This window comes from Apaloderma vittatum, unplaced genomic scaffold (genome assembly GCF_000703405.1).
Source record: "Apaloderma vittatum isolate BGI_N311 unplaced genomic scaffold, ASM70340v1 scaffold499, whole genome shotgun sequence".
NCBI lineage: Eukaryota > Metazoa > Chordata > Aves > Trogoniformes > Trogonidae > Apaloderma > Apaloderma vittatum.
In genome coordinates this window covers 14518-40933 of record NW_009735660.1, presented here as the reverse complement: position 1 = coordinate 40933, position 26416 = coordinate 14518, and the positions used below count along the sequence as shown (strand labels likewise).

Below are 26416 nucleotides of genomic sequence, written 5' to 3'. Positions count from 1 at the left end.
CAGTCAGAAATTTGCCCCGTTCTTTGAAGTTACCTGCCCACCTACAGATATGGTATATCTGTAGCCACTGAGACTTCTGGTAGAGATTTCTTTTCTATTTGTGACTGACAAAGATAGTTATTTTTGCTTCAGAAATAAGCTGTAAGAATGTTGTGTGGTTTTTGTGTCCTGGGTCTCTTTGCTGCTCTGATTTTAGATGTCATATTAAAAAAACTTAACAGTAAATTTCAAACAAACGCAGTAACACCAGCCCTGTCTCTGGTTCTCAGACTTGCTTGTACTGTTGCTTCTATTTTGCCTCAGCCACTGTGTAGCTGCCTGTGGTGCCATTCATGCCAAAATAATCTGGCAGTAAAAGGCTAGAAACAAGAAGCACAAATCTTTCTAATGCTTTCATGTCTCTTTGATACACTTTAAAACAAACAACCAATGAAACAAATAAAAAAGCCTCTCAGATAAGTGAGGCACTGCATTAAATATTCTACAAAAAGCCTATGAGGCCAGATCAAAAGCCTGTGAACTAGATGGGAAACTTCCCATTGATGTTAACAGTGTTTGGACCCAGCCACAGATTAATGATGTTACTGAAATTTCTCTTCGAGCAATTGGCAGCCAGTTGTATAAAGAATAGAACAATATTATGGGACAGGAGGAGAGAAATGTACCTCACTCACATTTGTGAGAACTTTGACAGTCCTTTGATATATCTTCCTTTATTGAGTAACTGAAATAGATTCAGTCATTCTTCTGAAGGTAAAAGGTAATTAGACTGTCACGGAGCGTTGATCAAATATATTTCACTCTTCCTGAAAGAAGAGTCTTTTGTCTTTCAGTGAGACCAGTTGATTTTAGCTTTATTTTATTAAGAGACTTGTCTTTGCTTACACACAAGACAGGGGCAGACGTAGTCCACTGATACAAGGGTCCAAAATAAATCTGAAGACTACACCTACATACATATGTCTATATATACACATTTGTATACTCCCCTGAGCATATACCCTGTAAAAAAAGCTGAATACACATGCATGCACATATATAAGGTGAAAGTACAAACCACATATATAATAATGTGCACCTCAATTTTCTGTTAAACATAGAATACATGAACATGCATTGATTGACTGTTCTGAAGCATGCTAAAAGACAGATATAATAAAATGTTATGTGATTCAGAGCTCTAAATACGCAAGTGATAAAAATCTCAAGCAATTGGGCATGTATTTTACTTTAAGTGTACTGATTTCTTGTTTGCTCTATATTTTTGGCCTATGAAAATAATCTCAAAAGTGGAGTAAATAGTTTTATTAACAAGTTAGTTAAAATAATTATTTGGGGGAAAAAAAAGAAACAAGAAAAGCTTTGTAACTTAGCCCATGCTTCTTAATTTCTCTTGGGGGGCTTTTATTTTGGAGAGCACCTATTGCTGTTATTTCAGCTTTTACCCATATTTGATGTGGTTTTTTATTACACCTCAGGATAGAGTATTGGTCAAGTTGGCTAAGGTTGTCTAGATTCATCTTGACAGCAGTAGCTAAAAGATAATAAGAAAGCAAGCATGAGGTAGAAATACCTGTGAAAGTTTAGTCACACCAAGATGCCTGTGAATGCCATGCATACCACTACTACGTGGTTTTTATGGATAAAGAAAACTGAATTAAGAGAGTGGTTACTGATCCCCGTTCAGGTAGAGGAACCTACCCTGGGAGCTGAGGTGACATAGCTTTATGCTACTGACTGAAAATAAAGCCTCAGACCCTCTGTCTTTGTAAGGAATACTTCTGCAAGACCTTCTGTGCATAGGTGCTGCACATGGCACCCTTTGTCACCCAGACATGTCGCAGTAATTGGGGTGTTTCTCAGTACATGTGCTGGGTGTGACCATCCCTCCAGGCAGAGCAAGGCTTCTGCTCCATGGTTGCTGCAGCCATCGGGGACTGCAGTTGTTTGACCACAGCAGCAGCAGCAGCTGGGGAGGGTTAGGCTAAGAAGAGGTTGATGACAGGATGTGGAACCGTCACCCCTGGGTTTGTGATGCCTTGTAACACTGTCTTACAGTGACCTATACTATTTCCCAGATCTGGAAAATATGTGGAATAAGTGGTGCTCAAATATTCTATGTTATATAACTGGTGAAGGTCTGAAAGCCAAAAATCAGCAGTTGCTGCTATTTAATACTGGTGAAATGAATGGGATAGATGGCTCAGAGCAGGCTGGATTCAGGGGCAAATCAAAGCACAATGTCAATTAATATTTAATGAAGAATTTGGTGTTCACGTAAATTTACAGCAGCAAATCTACATGTAATAGATAATATATTTCCAGCCTTTTTAATGGTGGTCATGTCTTCTGCCTTGCAGAAATCCTCAGAAGATAGGATTAATTTCTTCCATGAAATCCAGTAAATGGTCTACATCAGCTGAATATATTAAAGAAAATGAAGTATTAAAAAAGGTGGTAACTGTGAAATCATCATGAGCATTTGACTCAAATGGAATCTATTCAGATCAAAATTAATATAGCAGGAAAGGTATTTACAAAGCCTAGAACATCCTAGCATACTGTGAGGTTATGACAATGTATCCTCAAGTTTCTTACTATAAATGAGGCAGCATTAATAGCACCAAGTCTGGTTTTTGTGTACGTAAGGAACAGGAGATTCTAAGAAGTCAATCTTGAAGAGTAGTGTTGTCTAATGACACGTTAGAAAAATGCAATAGCCTCAAAGAAACAAGAATCATAGAATGGCCTAGGTTGGAAGGGACCTTAGAGATCATTTAATAGAGTTTACAGACATTTCAAGGAGACCATAAGAACACAGACACTATATTAGCATTTAAAAAGATAGCTTGCTTGTTTTCTCCTTTACTTGCAGCACAGAGTAGACAGATGCAGGATATACACCTTACAAGCTGAGCAGACATACATTGAAAGTCTGACCACACAATGACAGTCTAACAAAATACTTAATTAATGTAATCTTGGGACTGTCTTTAAATTATTTTGATGTAACACCCAGCACTCCCTAAGAAGTTAAGTTCTAGGCTCTACATGAACATGTAGAAATCCATAACGCCAATACTGACATGTTAGCTGTTGCAGTGCTAGTTCCTCGTACAGGATCTGAAGAAGAACCATGAGAAATAGTAGTAGTGATGGAATGTAATCTTCAAGTCTAGCTATTGGGAGAGCTAATCCAGCAAGGAACTGCCAGAGTTGCATGCTTGTGGGCTGTAAGAAAGCTATCGAAGGGCTTGGATGTTAGAGGAAGGATGGAGATGGCATCTCTGCTGGTCTTCAGCAAGAAAATCCAGAGAAACATTCAAGAGCTTTCTGAAGATGTCTTATTTTGATGTTTCTCTTACTGACCATTATAAGGGTCCTGACTGTGCTACTGTCTTCTCCTGTCATAGAACCCTTGTAACAGTCTGTAAGAGGAACCCCTGCCCACCGGTCTGTCATAGGTAGTTCATGAGAAAACTGGCTGCCAGGGACTGTAAGACCTTTGAATCCATGTGGATAGCCCCACCTCTTCAGTCCAGCAGATTCCTTCTAGCCCATCAAATGCGATGGAGAGGCAGTAAAATGGATGGAAGTAGACGTGGGCCTAGTGGGGTGGTTGGGCTAGTTGCCAATGTGCATCCCAAGATACGTGGAGTTTTTTGCTGTTGCAAAACTATATTTCTGTGCTAGATTTGAGATCGAGTGTTTACATGTTATTTGCCACAAGAACCCTATCTGGTCTGTGATACAAGTAGCTTTTGACATTTCTGAGTAAACTGTTTAAATTTTCTGCGGGCAGATATTTAAAATGCATCTGTCTAATTAGAGGGCCTTTGTTTATGCTAGGAAATAACTTAATGAATCCTTACAGACAAATCTGACTGTAATTACATAGTATGCTTGCCACTCTTGCAAGCTACTTCCCAGCCTGCTCAGAACTGGGGCCTCCTGCCATATTCACGTTCTTCTCAGATGACTTCACTTCTGCTTGAGAAACATGCCGAGCCCTCACTGGGAAGCAGAGTGGGCTATAGCTCTCAAATGCCTTCAGTGAATGGAAATGCAGTCCCAGGGACAGTCTCACAGGAATAAAACCAAATAAAGAATTAGGACTATAAAAGAAAGCAAAACAGATTTCTGTTGACTTTACGCACAATCCTCTTGGTGTCTGCATAAACCCCTGAGACATCTTCATATTGGCATTGTGTGTACTCCTGTTGCTGATGGTCTTGCCTCAAATGAAATCTTGAGTCGCCCCATCCCACCAGTGTGTGCCAGACCTGGGCAAGAGAGCCTCTTGCACGCCTTCCTCCTAGATGCAACGCTGCTCTGGCTATGGCCTCTCCTTGAATTAGGAGGTAGTTTCCTCTTATTTAATAGATTAGTAGTCAGAGTGGGAAGAAGACGACCTCAGCTTCAGGAGATGAAATCTGCTCCTGAGCTGCTAGGAAAGCACACTAGTGAGCAGGCACAAGCATCTCCCAACCTCCTCAAGTGAGATTTCTAGAGCTGCTTGAAGAAGTGGGTGGGTGGGCCTGGTTATTAGACAAACACTTTGCTTGCTTTTTTTTTGCTGCTGTTTATCTTGCTCAGACAGTAATTACTGAAGACAAGATAAAAAGGCAGTCACTGGAAATTAAACTCAAGGTTCCTGTCTTGGTTCTTCTGACCTAGCCATAAGCTTACACTTTTTCAGTGAGTGAAAACAATGAAATGATGACAGGGTGATGAAAAAATAATGCAAACAACTGGTATTCCCTGGAAGGCAGCATGCCCTTGGCAGGTCAGGCCAGTGCTTCAGTCTGTGAATATTTGAATAAGGTTGAGCATAAGCTGCCATTAGTTTTAAATGAGCAGCAGAAAGATGGCAAATAAAATATACCAAAGCAAGGAAAAACCAAACAAACTAGGCACAGCATTTTCTTTAAAGGCTGAATTAGGTATTGTAGCTTCAAGCCGACATTTGTTACAGTAACTATTGAAACAACCTCCTGAATCCTGCCTTACAATAGGTACACAAAAGTTAGTAATCTTGTTTTAAATATTCTTTTTACTTTGTATCTTTCAGAGTCTCCTTTCAACCTGTTTCTTAATTAATATATCCTTCCTGAACTAAAGGATAAATGGGATCTGAAATGAATTTAATAGGACATCACCAGCTAGCTACTGCTGATGGATTTTCTCTTGCTGAAGGTCCTCATTTGTTTGGTAAGTCACTAAATTAGGTCTAAATATCAAACTATCCTTTACTCAGAAACTTTAGAAGAAAATGCACTGAAATCTCAAGCCAGGGATGTGTGGCTGACATGTGTCAACCTTCTTGAATCTTCACTACTTATGGAAGGAATAACAAATAATCGTTCTGTGGTGTTGATGTAATTCTGCACACTATTGCTCTCATCACTGCTCATAGCAGAGCTTGTAGGTTGCTTTTATAAAACTATTTTCATATCTGAAAACATTCAGCAAAGTAAGACCTTTATATGTAGGGTGGATGCTATCTTCATATGAGTCTTTAAAAACAAGCTGAGCAAACATATTTGCAGTTAGATTGCAATGAAATTCTACTGTGATGTATTTTTGAAAGTCATTTCAACTAAATTAAAACCATTGTCTTACTGAGACCATTAAAACTTACGCTATTAGCTTAAATGCACAAGAAAATTTATAACACAGGCTGGAATATTCTCCTTGCTCTAGTTCCACTGAATGTTTCAAGGCTAAGCATGGGTTTGTTAATGAATGAAGAGTTCTTGGTCAATATTTTATACGCATGAGAAAGCTGTTTTCTGCTATATATATTGCTAAGGAAAAAAAAAAGAAAGGAAAATACAATTTTTACTCTTTCTTTTGGCAGCAGAGGGGGACCTTCAATGTGTAACATGATACATTCAGGGCCACCCACACAATACAGACCTCCACAGAAAGTTGCAACACTTCAGAAGTTTCCAGTCCAAATAAGACCGGAATTCTGCCTTTTCAAGCAGTGGAAAAATTAAAAACTTTTCAATTTCTTCTGTCTGAAACAAGAATAGTAGTTCGGGCATCGTGGGACATGCAGAGCCACTTCTTCTGCAGAGCTCTTAGAAGTTGGAATCATCTCTCCAAATTAGACCATTTGCAGTGTCCTGGCTCCATACAGCTAAACTAAAGCACTATTACTAATGATAAGCAAAGCCCGTTGCAGTACTGTGTGTTACTGTCAGGCCATTGGCAGACAAAGAGGACATTGATGTTCAAATCTAAGATGTCAAATTTTGTGCCTAGTTATCCCCTTAAAAGTCCTGCAATAACTGAATTATCTCAGATTTTTGTCAAGAAGATATTCCCTTGCTGTCTACTTTTTCACTAATCATTGCATTCTTTTTAAAGAGTAGTGATCAGTTAGCTTCAAAATACAAGGAAGCGTGTTAGTGTAAAATAATTTCCCTCCACACTGATCTCTTACTTAGAAATTGTGAGGTCTTCAGCAGAGGGACTGTCTCCCATTATAGGTATTCAGAACTTAGCACAATGGAGATTTAATTCAAACTGACATTTCTATAAGAGAAAAGAAATAATGTTTTACAGGGTTGAATCGCGGTTCCATTAGGAAGAGACTTAGCACTCCTGCTGTGTTTCACTTAAGCTGACTTGTTTTGTAGGACCCCTTGGTCCTGTCTCACGCGATATCACTCAAATATCAGAAGTGAATTCTTTACAAATTTGGTGTTTCTTTATTTTATAGGTGGAAAAAACCATAAGAAATATTATACACCTGAGTCCACAGAGAAAGTTACTCACTGTGAAAATATTACTCGATCTATTCAAAATGCTTGTAGAAAATACTTTGCCTCTCAATTTTATAGTTGTAAACTGCTTGCATTTTTTCACCTTCAGTTTTGGCAGGTAGAGACTTGTGAACCCAAGGACACAGGAAAAAAGCATTTCTTTCAAATGACCCCTAGAATTTGCACTTCTCCAAGGGCTTCTCACACATTACAGCTCTGCTGTAATATAAGTGCAAAATTGCTGGCTTACAAACATCAGCCCTTATACAAGAGTCTCCTTTTTCAAAGATGCATACTTGCATTCTGTAAAAACTCTTTGAAATACATTATCTTTTCATTACGCTTCACCTGGTCTACGGAGAGAGTGTTCTTAGACCTTCAAAAAGAGTCCAAGTGCATCTCCAAATGTCAGCTCCAGGTGTCTCAAAAGAAATATTGTCAATTGTGAGTTGCTTGTGCTGTGAGCCTCATCACTCTGGTAATTCCAGGGCACTTTTGCGTACCCACCTGCAAGATTTCTATTTGCAGCAGGTTTCAGAAGAGTATACAGAAAAAATGTTCTCTATTTTTCAGTAGCTGGAAACTGTATGTTGCTATTTTAATACTATGTCTAAGGTAACGCATTTTTTTATGTCTTTGGAGTTAGTGTGTTTTAACTGTAGTTTTTCACTTCTGTAGTTATGAGTCCCTGGAAAAAGCTCAACATGCAAATGAGGAAGGATCTTTAGCCCAAAGTTCTTCCCTTCCACCCTATCTTCCTGGAAAACTAGGTCTATTTTTCTACCTCACTACTCACATCATTTAGAAACATCTGAGATCTCTTTATAGAAAATATCTTCTTGAAAAACCAATGAAAACAAGGTACATAAAAAGATACATCCTCTATAGCATTGGCACAAAATATTAACTTTTTTCTTCCTTGCAGCTCTGATTTTCCCAGTGAGGGAAAGGGACTTCTGGTGGCAAGAAATCCCAGAGGTGTGTGGTCTCCCTGGGATCTGTCCTGTTAAGATACTTCTCTTCCTCAGTCAAACCCTACTTTTATTTCACAAGTCCCATGGAACTGAGCAGGGCCAGCTATGTGAGAACTTGTCCAATTTCATAACCTGAACTAAGAAAAAGTGACAGACCTACCAATCTGAATTTTGAAACTCTATAACTTAGAACTGAAATCCTGGTCTCCTTTTAAAACCTTTGTAAGCTTTGTACTTAACTGCAGAGCCATGAATTCATTCTGTGGACACTTCTACCATGGTAGATATAGACTGATAGGAGTTTCTCCACTTTGCTCCAAATTGTCTGGACCCAAAGTGTGACCTAGAAGATGCTGACGTGCATTGGCAGAGCATTGTGCTGTAGCTGACAAGCCTTCCTCTAAGGTTTGGCTATTCAGCTGGGACAGCAAGACTGTTGCAAAAAGGTATTTGAAAACATCTTTCAATTGTCTTTGAAAGTTTTTCATATTAGGGCTAATACATGTGTGAAATACCTATATCTCCATTATCTTATTTCTTCCAGTGGCTAGCATTTGCCTTTTTTTACAGAGGGCTGAACTAATTTTTGAACATCAAAAATGTCTCCTTCGTAGTTTAAATGTGAAGGGTAAGCTTCTATATTTGTCTGGCATCTGATATACATACATAGCATCTGACTGAACCTGTTATTTATGCAAGTAACAGGCCTTTAAAATAATAACCCCATTCTGTTTTCTGTGAAAGCACCTTATATAAGAGTTATTAATTTGCAAGAAATTAAGTGTGAAAATTCAGGTATCAGAGATGGAATTACTTCCAGGAACCTGGAAAGTTAGTACTATTATGTGGTGCTGATAACACCAAGGTTGCGAGTTCAATCCCCATTCAGTCTTCATGTGTTGCCTGATATAGTTGAGAGGCGTCCCTGCCCACGACAGGGAGGTTAGATTAAATGATCTCTAAGGTCCCTTCCAGCTTAGGCCATTCTATGATTCTATGTGTTTAATTTCAATAAAGACCTACTTTAAGTATTTTTTAATGGCCTGGCAGTGTTTTCTTGTAATGTGACATCAAAATATAACAAGACAAGAAATACCAACCTCATTGTAAATGTCCTTAGCTGAGAAAAAAGTTTTTGGGGTGAATGAGCACTCTTTAAAGTTGTATTGAAATAGACAAGGAAGAGTAAACATAAAATGACACATGACAAAGGGAAAAAGAAAATAACACATCTAAATTTGTCTGAAATATTTGACAATATAAGAAAAACAAAAGTCATTGAAAATTGTTGTAGATATAGAACAGCTGAAAAGGCTGACTCATTTTAGATAAATTTGTATTTGTTCTGATTATGCTTTTTTAAAAAAAAATAGTAAAATAAAAAAGTGGTAGGATCAAGTGTCCAAACGGATTAAACAGCTTTGAGATCATAAGGTATGTTAAATAACTACTTGTCTTTAGCACCACCTGGCAGATGATGCACCATCTGGCTTCATCCCTACAGAGAAGATAATTAGGCCCATAATAGACCCCCAAATCAAAAGGAAACAAACCAACACAAATTAAAACAGAACATTGTGTATGTATAATAATTATTAAGAAACCCAAATCAAACAGACTGGCAATCAGAAAAAAAAAAATTTCGAGAAGGGATGCAGATGAATGGGGCTCTGAGGGTAAAAGTTGCACCATTGAGCTATGTAAAACCCAGATGCATTTCTGTGCATGCGTTGAATCATTTGTGGATCTTAGCCTGGAAAGGAGACTTTTCTGTGAAATATGAGAATCTTGCAGTCTGAGCCTTGATTTTCTGCCTATTTATTTCCAAGTTTGATCCTCAAACATACTTCTGGTCACAAATGTGTTGTTGGGTCTTAGTGGGCTCATTCACCATGCTAAATGTAAGAAGCTGAAGACTGAAAGAGGCACAGTGCACCCGTGACTGTCCATATTGGCACTGCTCAACTCTTATCTTGCTCTGGGGCTGTTTTGGATTGCTTTAGTAGATGTATATCCAGCAGGTCTAGGGAGGTTCTCCTCCCCCTCTACTCTGCCCTGGTGAGACCACACCTGGAATACTGTGTCCAGTTTTGGGCTCCCCAATTCAAGAGAGACAGGGACCTACTGGAGGGAGTCCAACAGAGAGTTACGAGGATGATTAAGGGACTTGAACATTTCTCCTATGAAGAGAGACTGAGAGAACTGGGGTTGTTTAGCCTTGAAAGGAGACGGTTGAGAGGGGATCTTATTAACGTATATAAATATTTGAGGGGTGGGTGTCAAGGGGAAGGAGACAATCTCTTCTCTGTGGTGCCCAGTAATAGAACAAGAAATAATGGGTTTAAGCTAGAACATAAGCAGTTCCACCTCAACATGAGGAGAAATTTCTTTACTGTGAGGGTGACAGAGCACTGGCACAGGCTGCCCAGAGAGGTTGCGGAGTTCCTGTGTGGCTGCCCTAGGGAATCTTGCTCTGGCAGGGGGATTGGACTAGATGATCTTTTGAGGTCCCTTCCAACTCCTAACATTCTGTGACTCTATGTCTTTAAGACATGGGCTTAATCCAGGGACTGGGCTGGACATGACTGCAGTAGGTTTTGGACATTTTACCCTACAGTGTCCTCTAACGCTGCCTCAGTGGGGTTTGTGCTTTCACACCTTAGCTGCCACCAACCCAAGGCATGCCACACAATCTTCTGACTTCAAGCTGTCACAGTAGTGCTGTGGTGGATCCAGCACAGCCCTCTCAACCTTATAGGTTCTTTCAGGTGAAGTGACATATATGAAACAATAATATCTAGGGACACCACATGGGCTCAGAAAAGTAAGGTCAGCAAATGCTTAGTGCAGACACATCCTGTCCAGTCTAGAGAGTTAGAGTTACCCCTAAGCTACGCAGATGAGAATCAATCCAAGGCAGTGTCCGGTATTGCCTGAGTGCTTTTGCCTTTTTCTGAGAATAAGACATTTCTGTGCTTAAAAAAAACTTGCTTTAAATCCAGTCAGTGCTTCTTGTGATATTGAAGTGCTTAATCTATTGCACAGAGTCACCCGAACACGCTAAATATTTATTGATAAAAATTTTGTTGTAAATAAATCACTATAGGTACAAAATCACTAGGCTACATCTCCTTGAATGACAACCAAATTTTATCCAGGTAAATCCACACTAGGAATAGACATCAGTATTGTTTCAGACATTTCCAAACAAGTTTCTCCGCAATGAAGTTAATCAGTAAACTATATAACCTCTGGCCTGTGTCACTCCTTTGTAATCTTAAAGAAAGTTCTCACAGTAAGGAGTCAATGGGCTACAGACAAAGCAGAATTAAGAAGTTTTATTTATATGTAGTCTTTTTTTTGGAGGAGAGGCAGGGGTGGGGAAGAGAGAGAAAGGAGGGCTGGGTACCTTAAGAAAAGTACTTTTCTTCAAGAAATGGTCAGATTGAAGACAGCCTGAGGTAGGATATTTTCATGTTCTTGCTTAGATGTGTTTTCCGTCTGTTCTTGCATTATTCCTTGAAACTGTAGGATGTTGGAATTTTGTTTAAAGCAAACAAACTTTAAAGATCTGCAAATAATTTGTTTGGAATGAAATCAGGATTTCATTAGCAGTTATACTATGGTTTCCAAATTCCTTGTTCTTGAACCTTGTTCTTATTTCTTTCAGTTTCTTTGTGGATGTCCTATGGAGAATTTTAGAACTGCTTATAGTGTTTTCTCTTCAATTAGCTTTATATTAGTAAAAGGATAAATTTTGTGTTGAAATGCCATATCACTGTAATTTCAGTAATATTCTGGATAAAACCACCTTCAAACTGTACATAACCTCAACATAATTCTGCAAAATGAAAACTCTTTGATTCCCACAAGGAAAATTACCTTTAACTTCTACGAGTGGTTAAGCCTGCCTCAAATATTTTTTTCAAGTCTTATGTAAAACATTCTGTGAAGAATTTAAAGGAACAAAAGCGAAACTCTGATGAGTTTCAGTTTCAAGTGGTATTATAGAAAAATATTTGTGAAATGGTGACTCCATCCATGTAAAGGTTTTAATTTGCTATTAGTAAGATTTCCAGATTTCTGTAAAATGTTTTTCACTGGAAAACATTTATTTACAAAACATAATGGACCTACTGCTATAAGTAACATCACATTTGTGTGTGTTTAAGTAATCCTTCTTTAAAAATGTGAAATTTAGGCTTCCAAAAGGAAAAACAGGTATGCACAAACATAAAATATCACTGTATTCCAATGAGCTTGTTTCTAATTTCACTTTCACTGCTTAAACTACTGCAACTCCAGCAATTTGAGTAAGCTGGCTCATGTTTTACCGTGACAGGAGATCAGCCCATTTCAGATTTCTTCTAATATATATCTGAACAAAAGTATATGTGCATTCGGTTTGACAAGATAAGATTAGTTTTCTTTTGAAATAAGAAATTACTCGATCTAGAATGGCATCTGTTTTGCAAAGCATAATTTCAAAATCAGTGTGGTTTTCAAATGCGACACAGGACAGAGCAGTGCACCATGTGCCTCTGAAAGCAGAAACCTTACAGCTTTTGTTGGAAGCTTTGTGTACACAGAGATCTGGGAAACACAGCTCAGATCATGTTTTTTTGGATCAAGTCACAGATATATTTTGTCCCAAATGATTTCAAGGCATCTACTTTCTATTTCAATCTCATAATTTGTTTCAATTTTTAAAAATAATATTCCAGAGTAAAAGAACATAACTAAAAAATGAAACAATTTCATTTTTAAATAGTCTGTATGGAGCATATCCACAGTTTTAAACAATTATTTTTAGGAATGATTTTTAGGAATGATTTTGGATCACTAATATTTTGGATTAGACCATTTCTTGCAAGGTTTAATTCTAGACTCATTGACTCATTTTGTGAAAAAAAATAAATAATTTGACAACTGGCTTTGATCTGCTCTGGGTAGAGCATGGTGTCTCACCTAATTAGCCCAAACTGTCTGATTTCTAAGGATGAAATGCATATACCCACCAGCCACTTCAGACAGATCTACTTAAAAATATAACAAGTTCTCTTTAAGCTAAAGTGGGGAAACCTACACAGTTAAAACCTAATTATATTTAAAAATCAGTCTAGTCTCCCTAACACTTCCCAGAGTTTAAGCTGTAAATGTGTTTTACATAAAACAAGACCATGTTGTCTCAGTCTCTCTAAATTCTGCCTGTTCTCCCTTTTCCCTTCCATTGCTCTGAGCATGGACTCAGTTCGGCTGAATCATTTAACTATGTGCCTGACATGAAAGAAAAAAAACAGAAGGGAGATAAAGGCTGCCTGGGATTTTTCCCTCCATAATTACCTTCGTACATTAAGACTCAGATTTTTTGTTTCCTCCAGAAGCACAGCAGGATTAATGACTGCGAAGTTTTTTCTAAACATATCTGTAACCCAAAAGGATCTACAGTGGTGTAGAAAAACATCCACTGTTGCCTCAGGATGTGCTGTGGTTCTTCAGCAGTCTGGAATTTATTAACAAGGTCTGAGATTTTTTTTTTTTTTTTGCTATGAAAGGAGTATTGCTTTCTTTACTTGCTCTTTCAGAGGTCAAAGCTGTTCAGGAGGCTAGTATAAAGCTTTCGTGAAATTTCCTGTGGATGGCAGAAAGTTCATAACCAAGAGTTGCTTCCTTTCCATTTTGGCATCTTTCCACTTTCCTTTAGCAAACTCAATCAGCTAAGTAGTTGCTAAGTAGCAAATGACAACTTATGTTTCCCCGTGAGCATATTCCAAAGAGAGACTGAATGATTTGTATAATGATTGTGTATGTCACAATTGCCACCAGTTTTTGTACGTGAAGTACCTTGACCAGTCTTGGCATCAGTCTCAACAAATGGTAGGTGGTCTTTAATTATAGATCACCTACTCATTACTGAACAATAAAAGTCAGCATCAAATCATTGCTGTATCTATCCTTTACATGTTTTGTCACTGTTGCAGCTGGCAGGTATCAGTTTGTACTTAGTGCATGAAACTGTAACTTCACCTCCAGGGTCTTCACAGAGTCCCCAGATGCCTGTATTTTGTGTCAGGTCTCCATGTCTATGCTGTTTGTTTAAAGGGCATAAAATTGGTTTTGGGGAGTGCCTTCTCCTTCTGTTAGGGTAGTTCTTGGAGCCCTGGCCTCTTCTGGAGCAACTAAATGCAACCATAATTAAACTAATTGTTAATAATGAATGGCACCATTACTCTCATTTGGTTTTGAGTCACATTTTTACAGACATAAATCTTGCTGCTTATTCTTGAACGGGAACCTCGACATTTGCTATTTGCTGTGATGTGGTGTGGAAAACACAGCAATCGGACAAATGCAAAACACTTGGATGGCTTTGGCAGCACAGTAAAGTAGGAAGGGCAGAAGGCTGCAGAGCAAGAGTGCGAAACCTTGAAAGCAAAAAAAGTAGGTGACATGAAAAGGTCGATTTCTGGCACTAACTGAAGGGAGACAAAGGAGAGGGAAGAATCCCCTGCTATAGATTTTAATTACTGTTGTTTTTAGAGATGCTCTCTCCTCTTAACTGCTAGCATTTCTTCATCATTTCTGATTCCTCAGAAGTGAAGAAGGCTTGTCAGGGGACCAATTTTATGTCAGGAAAAATGTTTCTGGAGTGCTTCTGAAGCACTTCTAAGTAATGGTCACCAACAAACATTAATTTATGATTTCCTTGTAAATACTGCTGTAGACTCCAATAAGAGTGACATTCATCTTCTTCCTGGAAATATGCACTATTTTCCTCAGATTCGATTCTTGGAACTAATGAAGGAATTGTGTCAGTGTTTTCATGAAACAGCAAGATGTGAAAAATATGAAAAAATGAGAAAATATGAAGTAGTTTGCAAATAACTTTTAAATTACTCTTTTCATCTGTTTCACATGGGATTGATTTTATTACACCATGCAGGGACTGCTAGATCTAATTTTACTTGTAGCACATTAAAAAATGAGGCTTCAGTTGTTTGTGTTTTTAAGCTTGCTATTTAATAAGCAAAGTCAAGGCAGCCTCCAGACATTGCTTCGAACCTGACAGGATGCCATTCCCTGTGCCACTGCCAGATTTGTTGCTCACTCAGGGGTGAACAGTGCTGGCTTGCACAAGTGCTTCGGTGGGAACCGTGAAACTGTGCTGAGTGGCACAGGCTTGGAGAGGCCAGGGACTAGGCTGCAGAGGCTGTCTGGGTGTCCCCTGAAGGCTGGATGGTGATTGCACTGCTTATCTCAGGAATATCTTCCCTGTTCCCACATAGCAACCTCACTTTCTCCTTTCAGTCTCTTCTCAAAGGTTTATTTCATGTTCTTAGACTTATAATTAAGCCTCACTCTTGTTGTCTTTCTCCAGCGCAGTTTTTCCCTGTCATGGTGTATTCTTTCAGAATTAAATAGAAATTAACGTGATGTCTGAGTCTTGATGTAACTTTCACCAATGCCACAGGATTTTTGGCTTTTGTTTGGGTTTCTTTTATTCTGCTGTGAGATCTAATTCATGTTGCTAGCTTCTCTGTGGTGTGGATTGCTCTTTCTTGTAAACTAAACTTTTACACATTTATCTGCATATAATCTTTCAAGATTTTTTAATATCGGTGCCAGTGCTGGACATTTCTACCCATAATAAAGGAGTAGCTGAGAATGACTAAGTTGCTTTTAAAATATTTTCCAACGTATTTGTGTAGGACAGGGACCACAGTAAACTTGAGTTCAGATAATTCAATCTTCATGATTATGCCTCAGTTTAGAGATGGATGTCTGGAAGTGGAACTTGTCTAATAACTACAGTTTCATGATAGTAATAGAAATTGTTTTGGCATTATTTTTTTCCAGGTGTCCTTTCAGAGCCAATGAGTTCTCCAGCGCAAGAGGCAGATGTGTCACCTTACCCGCAGTACAACAGTGTGCCTTTTCCCCAAGTCCAGCCTCAGATTTCATCGCCGCCTTATTACTCCAACCTAGGCTTCTACCCTCCGCAGCATGAGGAATGGTATTCCCCTGGGATGTATGAGCTCAGGAGAATACCCTCAGAGACCTTGTTCACAAGGGAGTCAGAGATAATGGATATCCCTGCAGCTAAAAAGCCTAGACTGGGTCACTCCACGGGAAGAGTGAAAGGAGAAGAGCTCTGTGTGGTTTGCGGTGACAAAGCCTCTGGGTACCACTACAATGCTCTTACTTGTGAAGGATGCAAAGGTAGGATGAAATCAGTTACAGAGTACAATTCAGCTATTAAATGCAACAGTTTCTGAATATTCTTTTCTTTACTGTTAATTTTATCTGTGTCATTAAGCATTTTAGAGATTTCTGTTTGGATCTGTTGTATACTACTGGGTATTTTTCCCAAGACAGATTGACAGCATCTTCCACCACTATTCCGTGATTATAGAGCACAGTTGACCAACCTACGGGTCTTGAGCCACCATTAGCTCTTGGTGAAGTGAAGAAGAGATTCCATGTGGGGCCCTGGCAGCCTGACTTTGCTGTCTTGGAGGCTGTTCATGCCAATCTCTGCATGTGGAAGGAACCAAACCCCATGAAGGGAGTTCAGTGCTAGGCTGCTCTAGAAATAAGACGCAAACTCAGCCCAAATGCCTCCTGTAGCACGCATTGAAAGGGAGCGAAAGCCTGCACTTCCTACCTGCTGCTGTTCCCAGGGAATCTCTTTCCCCCAGCTCCCAAAGGATATGGTGGGTGTCTGCAAGTTTGTGACATGAAAGGATTTCTAGTTCTAGACTTTCTTCTATCCCTAGGGAATGAGCTTCTTTGGGAAAAAGGTGATATTTGTAGGATAAATATCTTGCTTCTTAGGAGAACAGTTTTCACAAGTTTGTGTGAGGATAAATGGGATCTAGAAAATCATTGCCATTATTGGAAATGTGATTGCCAGATATTTTAGTAGAGAGGGACAAAGGATTATGCTGATGGAATAACTATTATACCTGGAATAACTATTATACCTCTGTGGCAGGGCTGAGGTACATTACAGAAAAATAATGCCCCCATTTTCATTCTATTTTGTGAATAAATATTACGTTATTGTTTCAGTTCTATGGATAAAGGCTAAAGCACGGCATTATTGAAGCATAAAAATATCATAATCTGGAGGTCACTGTCACTGAGAGTGGTGTTTGAACTAACTTGAGGGGTTTGCTTTATCTCTTACAGACCACACTGGTCAACCACTCTAAACACGAATACAGTCAGGGGACTAATATAATTTATCTCAATAATTCCAATAAGTAGGAGATTTGTTTCTTTCTGCCGCCCATGTGAAAATTCAAAAAATTTGGATTAACTCATACGGATGCTGTCACTAATACCAGATCAAAATCAATTTTAACATGAAGCTTCCAAGTAATGAGCTACTACTACTCTCTGTTAACTTCATTATTAAATGTATTAGCAATTTTTCAGTTACTTACACTTATAAACTATGGAACTTGTAAAAACTATTTCTAGGAGAGAAATGAAAACCACCAGCTAAATACTCAGATTAAAACCCCTGGTGAAAGGAAATAGGTCTTCATCTCTACCAATTCAATCTGAATAACTTTATATAACCATAGTGTTACTGCTTTATTGGGATAATTTATTTTATGGTTTTGCTCTGTTTCATTACTGCAACATCAGTTATGAAGAGTAGTACTCTTGATCAAACATAGTGAAAGTTGAATTATTTGAAGATAATCCATTCTGTTTCTACAATAAACTTTAGAGATGATTAAAGAACCAGCTGATTCAGTAAAAAGATGTGCAGAGGATAGTAATTCTGTTTGACAAGGTGAAGGGGGTACTATGTTTTCTAGACCTCTGATCATTCTTGTGTGTTTGCAGAATTTTTCACATTAGTATAAATTATCCTCAATGCATGATGACCAACATTGCACTCAGTACTTGTGATCTTACCAGAGCAGCAGCAGAACTACCTCAAGTGTCTCACTCTTTTTGGCAACGAAACTGTTAATTCATGTTCAATGTGTGTCTGAAATAATAATGCCGATCTCTTTCTGCAGGACTAGTGCTCACCTTGCAGCACCCTTGCTGGATGGACATCCTTGTTCAAAGGGGGAGGCTTTGCACAGATTTTTATGGGATTCAATCCTCTGTGATGAATATGCTAATATTTTTCATTTCTTTCTTGGATAATGCATTCAGCAACACCTTCCATTCTTTTTGTTTTTCTTTCTTTGGCAGAGGGAACAATATAAAGATCTTATTTATCATTCATCCCAAGAGTATTAATCTACAGATATGGGCAGGAATATACACTTATATATATACATTAAACACCATTAGCAAATAAGTATGAACTGTTTCATTTACATTTTACATATTTTGGAAAAGAAGGTTGAACAGAATGTTAGACAACAAAAAGAAAAAGCTTCCTTGAAGTTCCTTTCACCACTAATAAATTGCTTTAGAAAATGCTGCCTTGATTAACAATAATAGCATCACAGTTGCGGATCATAAAGAATAAGGTAGTTTGGGCATTGTTAGGTTGTAGCAAGCAATATACTGTGCTTTAAAGCCTGCTGCCATAGAGGGCATTTCTGAGACAGCCTTTGCAGACAGATACCAAAGATTTTTTGGTACAGGCTCAGCCTACATAGCGATACCAGGTTTAAAGGGCCATTTTCAGATGTCCGATAGAACAAGTGTGATATAATACCATGTCTATTCTATAAAGCCGCAGGATAAATTGTGAATTCCCTCTGCGCTGGCTGATGTTCTATATTTTTGCAATCTTCAGACCACTTCTGATAACACTTGATGCCTCTCACTCCAGATTGGGAATACTTCTTGCCAAGAAGGGTCCTGCTTTAATCTTCTCCTGGCACTAACGCCCACCACATGCATGGACAGGGGGGGAAGGAACACCGGAGCACATCTTGGTAGACTGACAGAGTAGAGCAGGTGCTTTGTTAGCAACTGTGAACTTGAGAAACTTCTAAATTTTAAACCCTAAAGCAGATGTCCATCAGGATGGCAAATGGAGATATTTACAAAGTTTTCATCTACACTTCTTACAGTTGTCCTCCTTCAGCCTTCATAATTTCCTTAAGAAAAATGAGTCACATTGGAGCATTTCTAACCATAATTAATCATATTCATGGCCAGCTAAGAGAACAAAGCAAATTCAATGCTTCCAGCCAACATGAGCTTTTCGTAATTTGGCAAGATCAGAAAAAAGTTAGACTGTATCAGAAAAACCTTCAGCTTTTGGAGCTACACTTCCATTAGTTTAACAGATGCTATTTCTGATTTATCCCTAAATTTTTGTAAAGCTCCTCCTTCTATTTCTATAGAAAGCCACACACACAAAATATTTGAGGCAGTTTAGGTTCATTTTGAATTATTAGTAAATAACATATATAGAAATTCCATTCATAGCAAAAAAGCCAATTTCAAAATTAATTGTGAAGAAGTGTCTTCAAGAAGACAATGACTCAAGAGTCACTTCATGTTAAAACTGAAGAAAGAATAGGGTTAAAACTTTTTTGCCAAAAAAATTATTTCACTTTTCACTTCAGATCATTCCACTTTTTAAAAAAATTTATTTTTCAAGACAAAATATTTGAGTGCTTGAATCTTGTTGGTTTGTAGCTTTTGCATCCATATTTTTGCACTCTTCTTCCACATTCTTATATACTTTAAAGAAATCATTTATTAACACTCTTTTTCTTTATTTCTCTATGAAAAAAGCACATGCACATCTTGTAGGTAGGGTGAGTGATAACAGGACTTAGAATGTCATAAATATCTGTGCAGAGCTTTTCAACTTTTACTACTAATTAATGTGTCATAAATTACAGGACTTTAACAAAAAAGTAATAAATTATGTAAAGCAGATGCAACTCCTTTTAACTGACACTGCATACGTTCAGCTTAAATCCAAGCCTTTTTCTCCCTTACTCGATCAGTAAATGGTAATGTATTAAACACCACATGAATGATGAACAAAAATAATGTCTGTGGCTGCTGGAGGTTCTAAGCAATCTGCATTTCAAAAGAGATTGATGCCAGTCATCTGTATTTATCTGAAAAGCAGCCAATAAAACAGACAGCACAGAAGAGATTTCAAGCAGGAATTATAGCAGATTCAGAGAAATGCCAGATTTTTTTGTGACCAGATAGTGGAATTGTTTTACTGGTAGCTACACATTGGTGCTTGGAAGAGATTATGCAGCTATAAAGCCATGGGCCAAAGTTGGGGAATTGTCATCTGACAATAGCAAAATCATCCCACCATCTGCTGCCTCCCCTAGATTCAGCGGGACACTATCTTAGCTGAATGTATTATGAAAACACAGACAAATGTTGCAGTATATAAAAATTCAGATTCACATCTGAATTTGCCTTACAATTTGAGTGTAGGAGACTGTGTGTCTTAGTGCATCAAAGTGCCACATTGGAAAACAATGGTGGTTTTATTATGCCAGCCTGTGATGATAAGAAAGCAAAAGCTTTGTGAATAGCTCTGGCTAAGGTAAATTTACATAGAGCTCTAGTTTGAAGTGCACTATAAATCAGTGATGTGCCAGCAGAAGCTCCTAGGAGTCTATTTTAGAAACCTGCCCTCAGATGAGGAGGAAAACTGATTCCCTCTTTAAGCTGATGCTAAATAGACTGCCATATGAAGGACAATGTAAAAAGATTGTGATGGCACAGTGAATCACACTAAAAATTCAGGAAATATTCAAGTCATCATTGGCAGCAAAGACTCTTGTTCCATGATGACTCTTTCATTCAATTACATTTAATATTTTGATCTCTCCACATTTTGCCGATGGTGATCTCAGAGGTGTGCTAGGCGGCATCCAAACAGGGAGTCTGGACAGGCTGAAGAAAAGTCCTCTTAATTTCTTGGATCAGTTGCTGTTTGCAGTTACCTCTGTGCAATTTTGGAGTGAATCCAGTGACGATACCAGTAGAACTGTCTGTGCAAGTGAAATGAAGTGACTGCTTAACTCATCAGGTGGACAACACTTAGTCAATGAGGCTGGAGTATCTTGTAAGCAGGGGAGGAGGCCACATGTACAATAGGCAGGTATGACGCAGCTTCCTTATTACACATGGTGTGGGCAAGCAGACCAGTATGTAGAGCTCCCAGGAGCTGAGGGAATGGTAATGAATAACTTATCTCTTTTTCTGTGCATCGTGTACCTCAAGAGACTTAACAGACTAATTGTTTTTTTCATTGGCTATTTGTGTGGTCTCACCCTACAGCTGTACTGCTAATGCTCAGCCTGGCTCCTGGCAGATCTCAGATTTGGGCCTGAATTGTACCAACATTCATAGTTTCAAGACCTTACTTTGGCCTAATGTCCAATGTTTGGTCTTGTAATTTTTCACCTTGATTTACTAAATTATATGATTTTGATACAATTGTCAATAGAAACATAGTCATCCAGGCACTGAAAGAAACTCGTGGTGTAGCAGAACATGAGTCATTCAGAAAACCCAATGGAGTTGGAGGTGCTCTTCAGCTTGACTATTTTGTTTCTTTTATCTATGTCACTGCTGTGTTGTGCAGGGTTCTTCAGAAGAAGCATCACAAAAAATGCAGTATACAAGTGTAAAAATGGAGGCAACTGCGAGATGGACATGTACATGAGGAGGAAATGTCAGGAGTGCCGCCTAAGGAAATGCAAGCAAATGGGCATGTTGGCTGAATGTATGTATACAGGTATTTGCATCATGTAGTCAGAGTGTGCATTAAATATTAGATTTGTTTAATTAGACTGGTTTTTAATATAAAAGATGTTATCTGGCAGGTGGAAGGCATATTAAAGATGATGCCATGCCCATGCATCCTATTAAAAAAGACAAATGCACTTATAAGCAATGGGATTTAGCTGGTGGTCAGGAATGCAAGGGTGTAAGAGCTGAGCAAATGGAAGGGCTGTCCTGCACTAGATAACAGCCATTAGTCTGCTTGAGTGGGAAGAAAAAGGAGTCGGGGGAAGTGAGTCTATGGGAGACTCCCCGAGAGTGAGGAGTTTGCAGTGCTGTGAGCCCCAGCAGGAAAAGTCCTGGTGCTTCCTTTGGCTACTCTTTCTGGGGCTCTCCCTGCCAGGTTTTTGCTAGCCAAGGCCAAGTTTTGGCAGTAAAACAATACCATTTTCCGGAAATGAGGAGGGCTGCTGCTAGCAGGAAGTTTCTGTCAAGTTGCTAAGTCTATGTTCCCAGACCTCACCCAGCAATCAGGCAAAGCCCGCTAAGGGCTAGCCTTTTTTTATAGTCTTATTAGTTCTTTTCATGGCACTATAGATTTTACTGCCTTTCATATAGGCACATAAGTAGAATCATCTCCAGAAATTAAGCCTATGAACTTTAATAATGTTTCATATTAAAGGGAATATTCTATTCAGACTGATAGCTTATAAACTTCATTGAGTTTCACACTGAATAAGTCAGGAAAACAGGGTTGTTCGAGTGCAACTCTAAACACTTTTGAAACTCTATTTTCAGTAAAATACTGGCCAATCCATTATTTTTGCAAATGTTGCTCCTGAAAATAGTCTATAAACAACTGCTCTTCTGCCTTCCATGAACAGGGCTAAAATTTATTTTTTGTGATGGCTCCAGTCATTTTAGCATACACATATGTGTGAAACCAATTTAGCTTCATACAGGAAATTAATCTACTTGGAATTTTTAATATACTTCTATCCCTCAATCTGATCAGAAGATGCTACATTAACCATTGGGTTTGTGAGAAACAATAAGCTCCATCAATATTCGGGATGTATTGCCAGCATAATGTAATTAATCTTTCATTCTGCAAATTGAACAGGCTACAAAGATCCTGAGATATGACATATTCTCATGCAATGTGTAAATATATGAGCAGACACCACTACTGTGATGACAGTGCTCAATGTGTCCCTAAGTGTTAGAGGAAAATAACTCCCCTGTGGTGCTGATCGCAGCTCCATTGTTCCAAAATTTTGGTGGTTCAAAATAGCCTGAGTGACTCAGTACAACAAAAAAAAAACCCAACCCATCACTGAAAAAATAGGTCAGTGTAAATAATACTGACTGGGCCCACATGAAACTTTTAAAGTGGCCTATCATTTTCACAAACTGGCACAGTGAAATAAAAACCAGAGAGTGCCACTGCCATCTGACTCTCTCTCTGCAATGGAAACGCTGGATATCTTGGATTGCTCATGACTTAACCATAAGCATGCTCTAACGCACTGCAATGAGGATGTTTGGCAAGGAACTGTTTAATGGCTTTAAAATAGGAGCATGCTGTACAATTGCTTTTAGTCCAAAGCAATCCAGGACAGTAAAACACAAAGCTTCTAGTAGTATAGAGCATTTATTTGGGGGGGGGTGGGGGGGGAAGCCTGGTAAATAAAAGGTTACCTTGAACTTTGTTTCAGTTACTCATTTTTTAGGATTGTAATTGCAGCTCTGTGGATTCTTTTTTCCCTCTGAACAAGGACGTGAAATCTTATAAACATTTATGGCATGGCTACTCAACAACTCTACTCCTGCCCTTTATACACAAACCACAGACAGATCAAAATTACAAACCATCAATTTTGCTGTCATTTTGATACAAACTGCAAGTTTATTAGATGAAAAGTGTACCTAGTAAAGAGCCAGGTTCTGCCACTCTTCTGAGAAGGCAATACTCATTGAAACCTAGCTATCTCTGAGGTAAAGTCCTGTTTCTCACATGGGTTTCCTAGCTAACTTAAAAAGAGATAAAATAAGATGTCTAGGTACTACTCAGTAGCAGAAAGCATGAGAAAAATGTCTTGCTGCTTCAGGCAAATATAACCCAAATTTTCCCTAGAAAGGTAGTAGACCAGATCCTAAGCTGGTGGAAAACAGTACAAGCCCATTAATACCACCAAAGGATGCACTGAATAATTTAGAAAAAGAAATCTATGATGCTGTGCGGCAGCACAAATTACATGGCTCGATACCAATTATTATCTCCATCATTGCTATTCCCCCCTTTCAAGGTATTATTTGCAGGTCTTATTTTAATCATGTAAATTTCCTCTTCTCTCAGCGGTTCTTTTTAGGTTATTTTATATAGTGCTTAAACAGGAAATTAAAAATATTCACAACGAGATTCACTGTTTTCATGGTATCTTCTTCCACCATCATCTACTCACTTGAATAGGCCTCTTTTCCTGCTCTGCATTTTCAAAGATGAAGAATGGGAAGAATACTTAAAAAAGAAAGAAAGAAAAAAAAGTCCTGTGCTGATAGGTTTATTTTTAGATTAATACTTAGCTGTTTACTTTTTTGTGCTTTCTGGCTGTCTTCCACAGGTTGTGTCAGGTATGTATTGTCCCTCTCGTTTATTAGCACAAGCAAATTGCTAATTTTTATGACATCCGCACAAGGATGCCCCCTGTTTGGTCTAAACCAAAAAAACCCCACAACAGCGAAAATACTTTCATTAAAGCAAGTGAAACTCTATGGTAGAACCAAGGCTTTATTCAGTCCTCTAATGAAATTGCAAAATAGTAAGACCAAACAGGTAGCATTTTAAATAAATACATTTTAAAGGTACATTTACCAGCCTGAGGTACTTCTGAGCCTACCTTTTCAGCTGTTGATCCATTTGTACAGTGATGTGGTAATGGCTAAAGCCCTGGAGTTCGCTTTTCTGAGTGGACTTTCTGTGCAAAGATTCTTCACTATAGCCATAATATTGCTTAAAGATTATTGGAAACACCCAGCACCCTTTGTGTAAGAGCTGCTGTACCTCGATTATGGTTTTTGGATCAGATGATCATTGCTCTCTATGACTACCAGAAGGGAGGTAGGTTGTAGAGAGGCAGGAGTTGGTCTCTTCTCCCTAATGGAGAGTGATAGGATGAGGGGAAACGGATTTAAATTGCGCCGGGGAGGTTCGGGTTAGATATGAGGAAGAATTTCTTTACCGAAAGGGTTGTCAGCCATTGGAACAGGCTGCCCAGGGAGGTGGTTAAGTCACCATCACTGGAGGTGTTTAAGAGACGGGTGGATGTTGCATTGGGGGACATAGTTTAGTAGGTTGACAGGGCTGGGATAAAGGCTGGACTTGATGATCTTCAAGGTCTCTTCCAGCTGAAACTATTCTATGATGCTATGAGGAGCACGCTTTTGATGACAACCTTCAATTGTTCCCATGTATTGTGCTTTGGTTCAGGTCTTGGAGGACATGAAGGGGTTTTCTTTTGGAGGAAACTAAACCAAGGACACTTTCCAGCATGGTCCTATTGCTAATGTGTTTTCTGTCTGGAAGACCAGATTAGAGCTAGTCCAAAGCAAGACCCCTGAGATGCACACAGTGCAGATGCTGGGAAACCAGAACCAACTGTTTTACTCTGCAGATGGGCTCCGGCTGGGCTAGACTACTCATTATGGTGTACTTAGCATGTCTCATTAGACTCACATCTAAAGATAATCACAGAATCATAGAATCATTTAGGTTGGAAAAGGCCTTTAAGATCATCAAGTCCAATTGTTAACCTAACAACAAATTCAGGAAATGATGTGCACAGGTAAGTGGGTTTGTTAGTGTAAAGGTCACTCATTGGGCATGTTTATGTACCTGCTGAGTACCTGAGGCATATATAAATCCAGTTGCCATCTCTTTATATTATGTATTCTAGGTCTGTTAACAGAAATTCAATGCAAGTCTAAAAGGCTACGGAAAAATGTGAAACAGCCCCCAGATCAGACACTAAATGAAGATAACGAAGGCCATGACATGAAACAAGTGACATCTACAACTAAAATATATAGGGTAAGAAAATTCTTGTAATAGTTCATTCAGTAATGTTGATGTTTTGTTAAATATGGCTAGTACAGTGAATAAAGACTACTTCCAAACTCTCTGGAGCTGTTTGTATTAAATAAAACTCTATCTCCTACCAAGTCAAGGAAATACTTTGAGTATAGAAGTTGATCTGGTATTTTTAGCCAAAATTCAGTAAAGCATCTAAAAAATCAATAAAGTACTTTTTCTGTGCTATGTCAGATATATATCGCATACAGTAAGGTATGATTAAAGTTTGAGGATACTTAGTTATTTGCTAAACCATTCCTTATTTTTAATAATAAACCACACAAACTCATGCAGTTTAGAATCATTATACACCTCTCTTCCATACGCCTCTATAGAAATCTTAGTAACAAGCCTAAAGCAGAAGATACTAGATCGTTTCTGTGACTGCATTTCATGATGGGCTTTTTTTTTTGCCAGTATAGGAGAAAGTAGAATTTACCCCAGAACAGCAGAACCTTCTTGATTACATCATGGATTCATACAGTAAACAACAAATACCACAGGAGGTGTCAAAAAAACTAGTAAGTACATTGATGAATTCATTTCTGAGACGCTGATAATGAAGCTGAGGTTTACACAGCTGAAAATATTTGCATTCAGCACAAGTAGGTGTAGTAAGTAGTAGAGCAAACTGTGGGTAAAAGCCTACAGTTAAAACACTGCGAGTGAGGCATTCAATCCCATTCAATCAAAAGTTAGGCCACATCCTTGTTTATGAAACTTAAATGCTAAGAAAAACCTTTCAGCTCTGGAAATACAGTCTTACACCCAAATCCAACCTTCTCTGACTGGAGCTTTGTTTTTTGCATTGTCAGTATAGGCAGTGACTTGAGTTC

The 26416-nt window shown here is 38.5% G+C and overlaps 1 protein-coding gene across 1 annotated transcript in view; it reads left to right on the top strand.

Annotated features, from left to right (window-relative positions):
- NR1H4 (nuclear receptor subfamily 1, group H, member 4) overlaps positions 1 to 26416 on the top strand; it is a 55554-nt gene that overhangs the window by 15479 nt on the left and 13659 nt on the right. Inside the window, exons 3-7 of the mRNA XM_009876646.1 lie at positions 5074 to 5211; positions 15605 to 15967; positions 21309 to 21449; positions 25405 to 25538; positions 26003 to 26101. Of these exons, the coding sequence (XP_009874948.1) occupies positions 5127 to 5211; positions 15605 to 15967; positions 21309 to 21449; positions 25405 to 25538; positions 26003 to 26101 (822 nt within the window). The 5' untranslated portion in view covers positions 5074 to 5126. The remainder of the gene's footprint in view (positions 1 to 5073; positions 5212 to 15604; positions 15968 to 21308; positions 21450 to 25404; positions 25539 to 26002; positions 26102 to 26416) is intronic.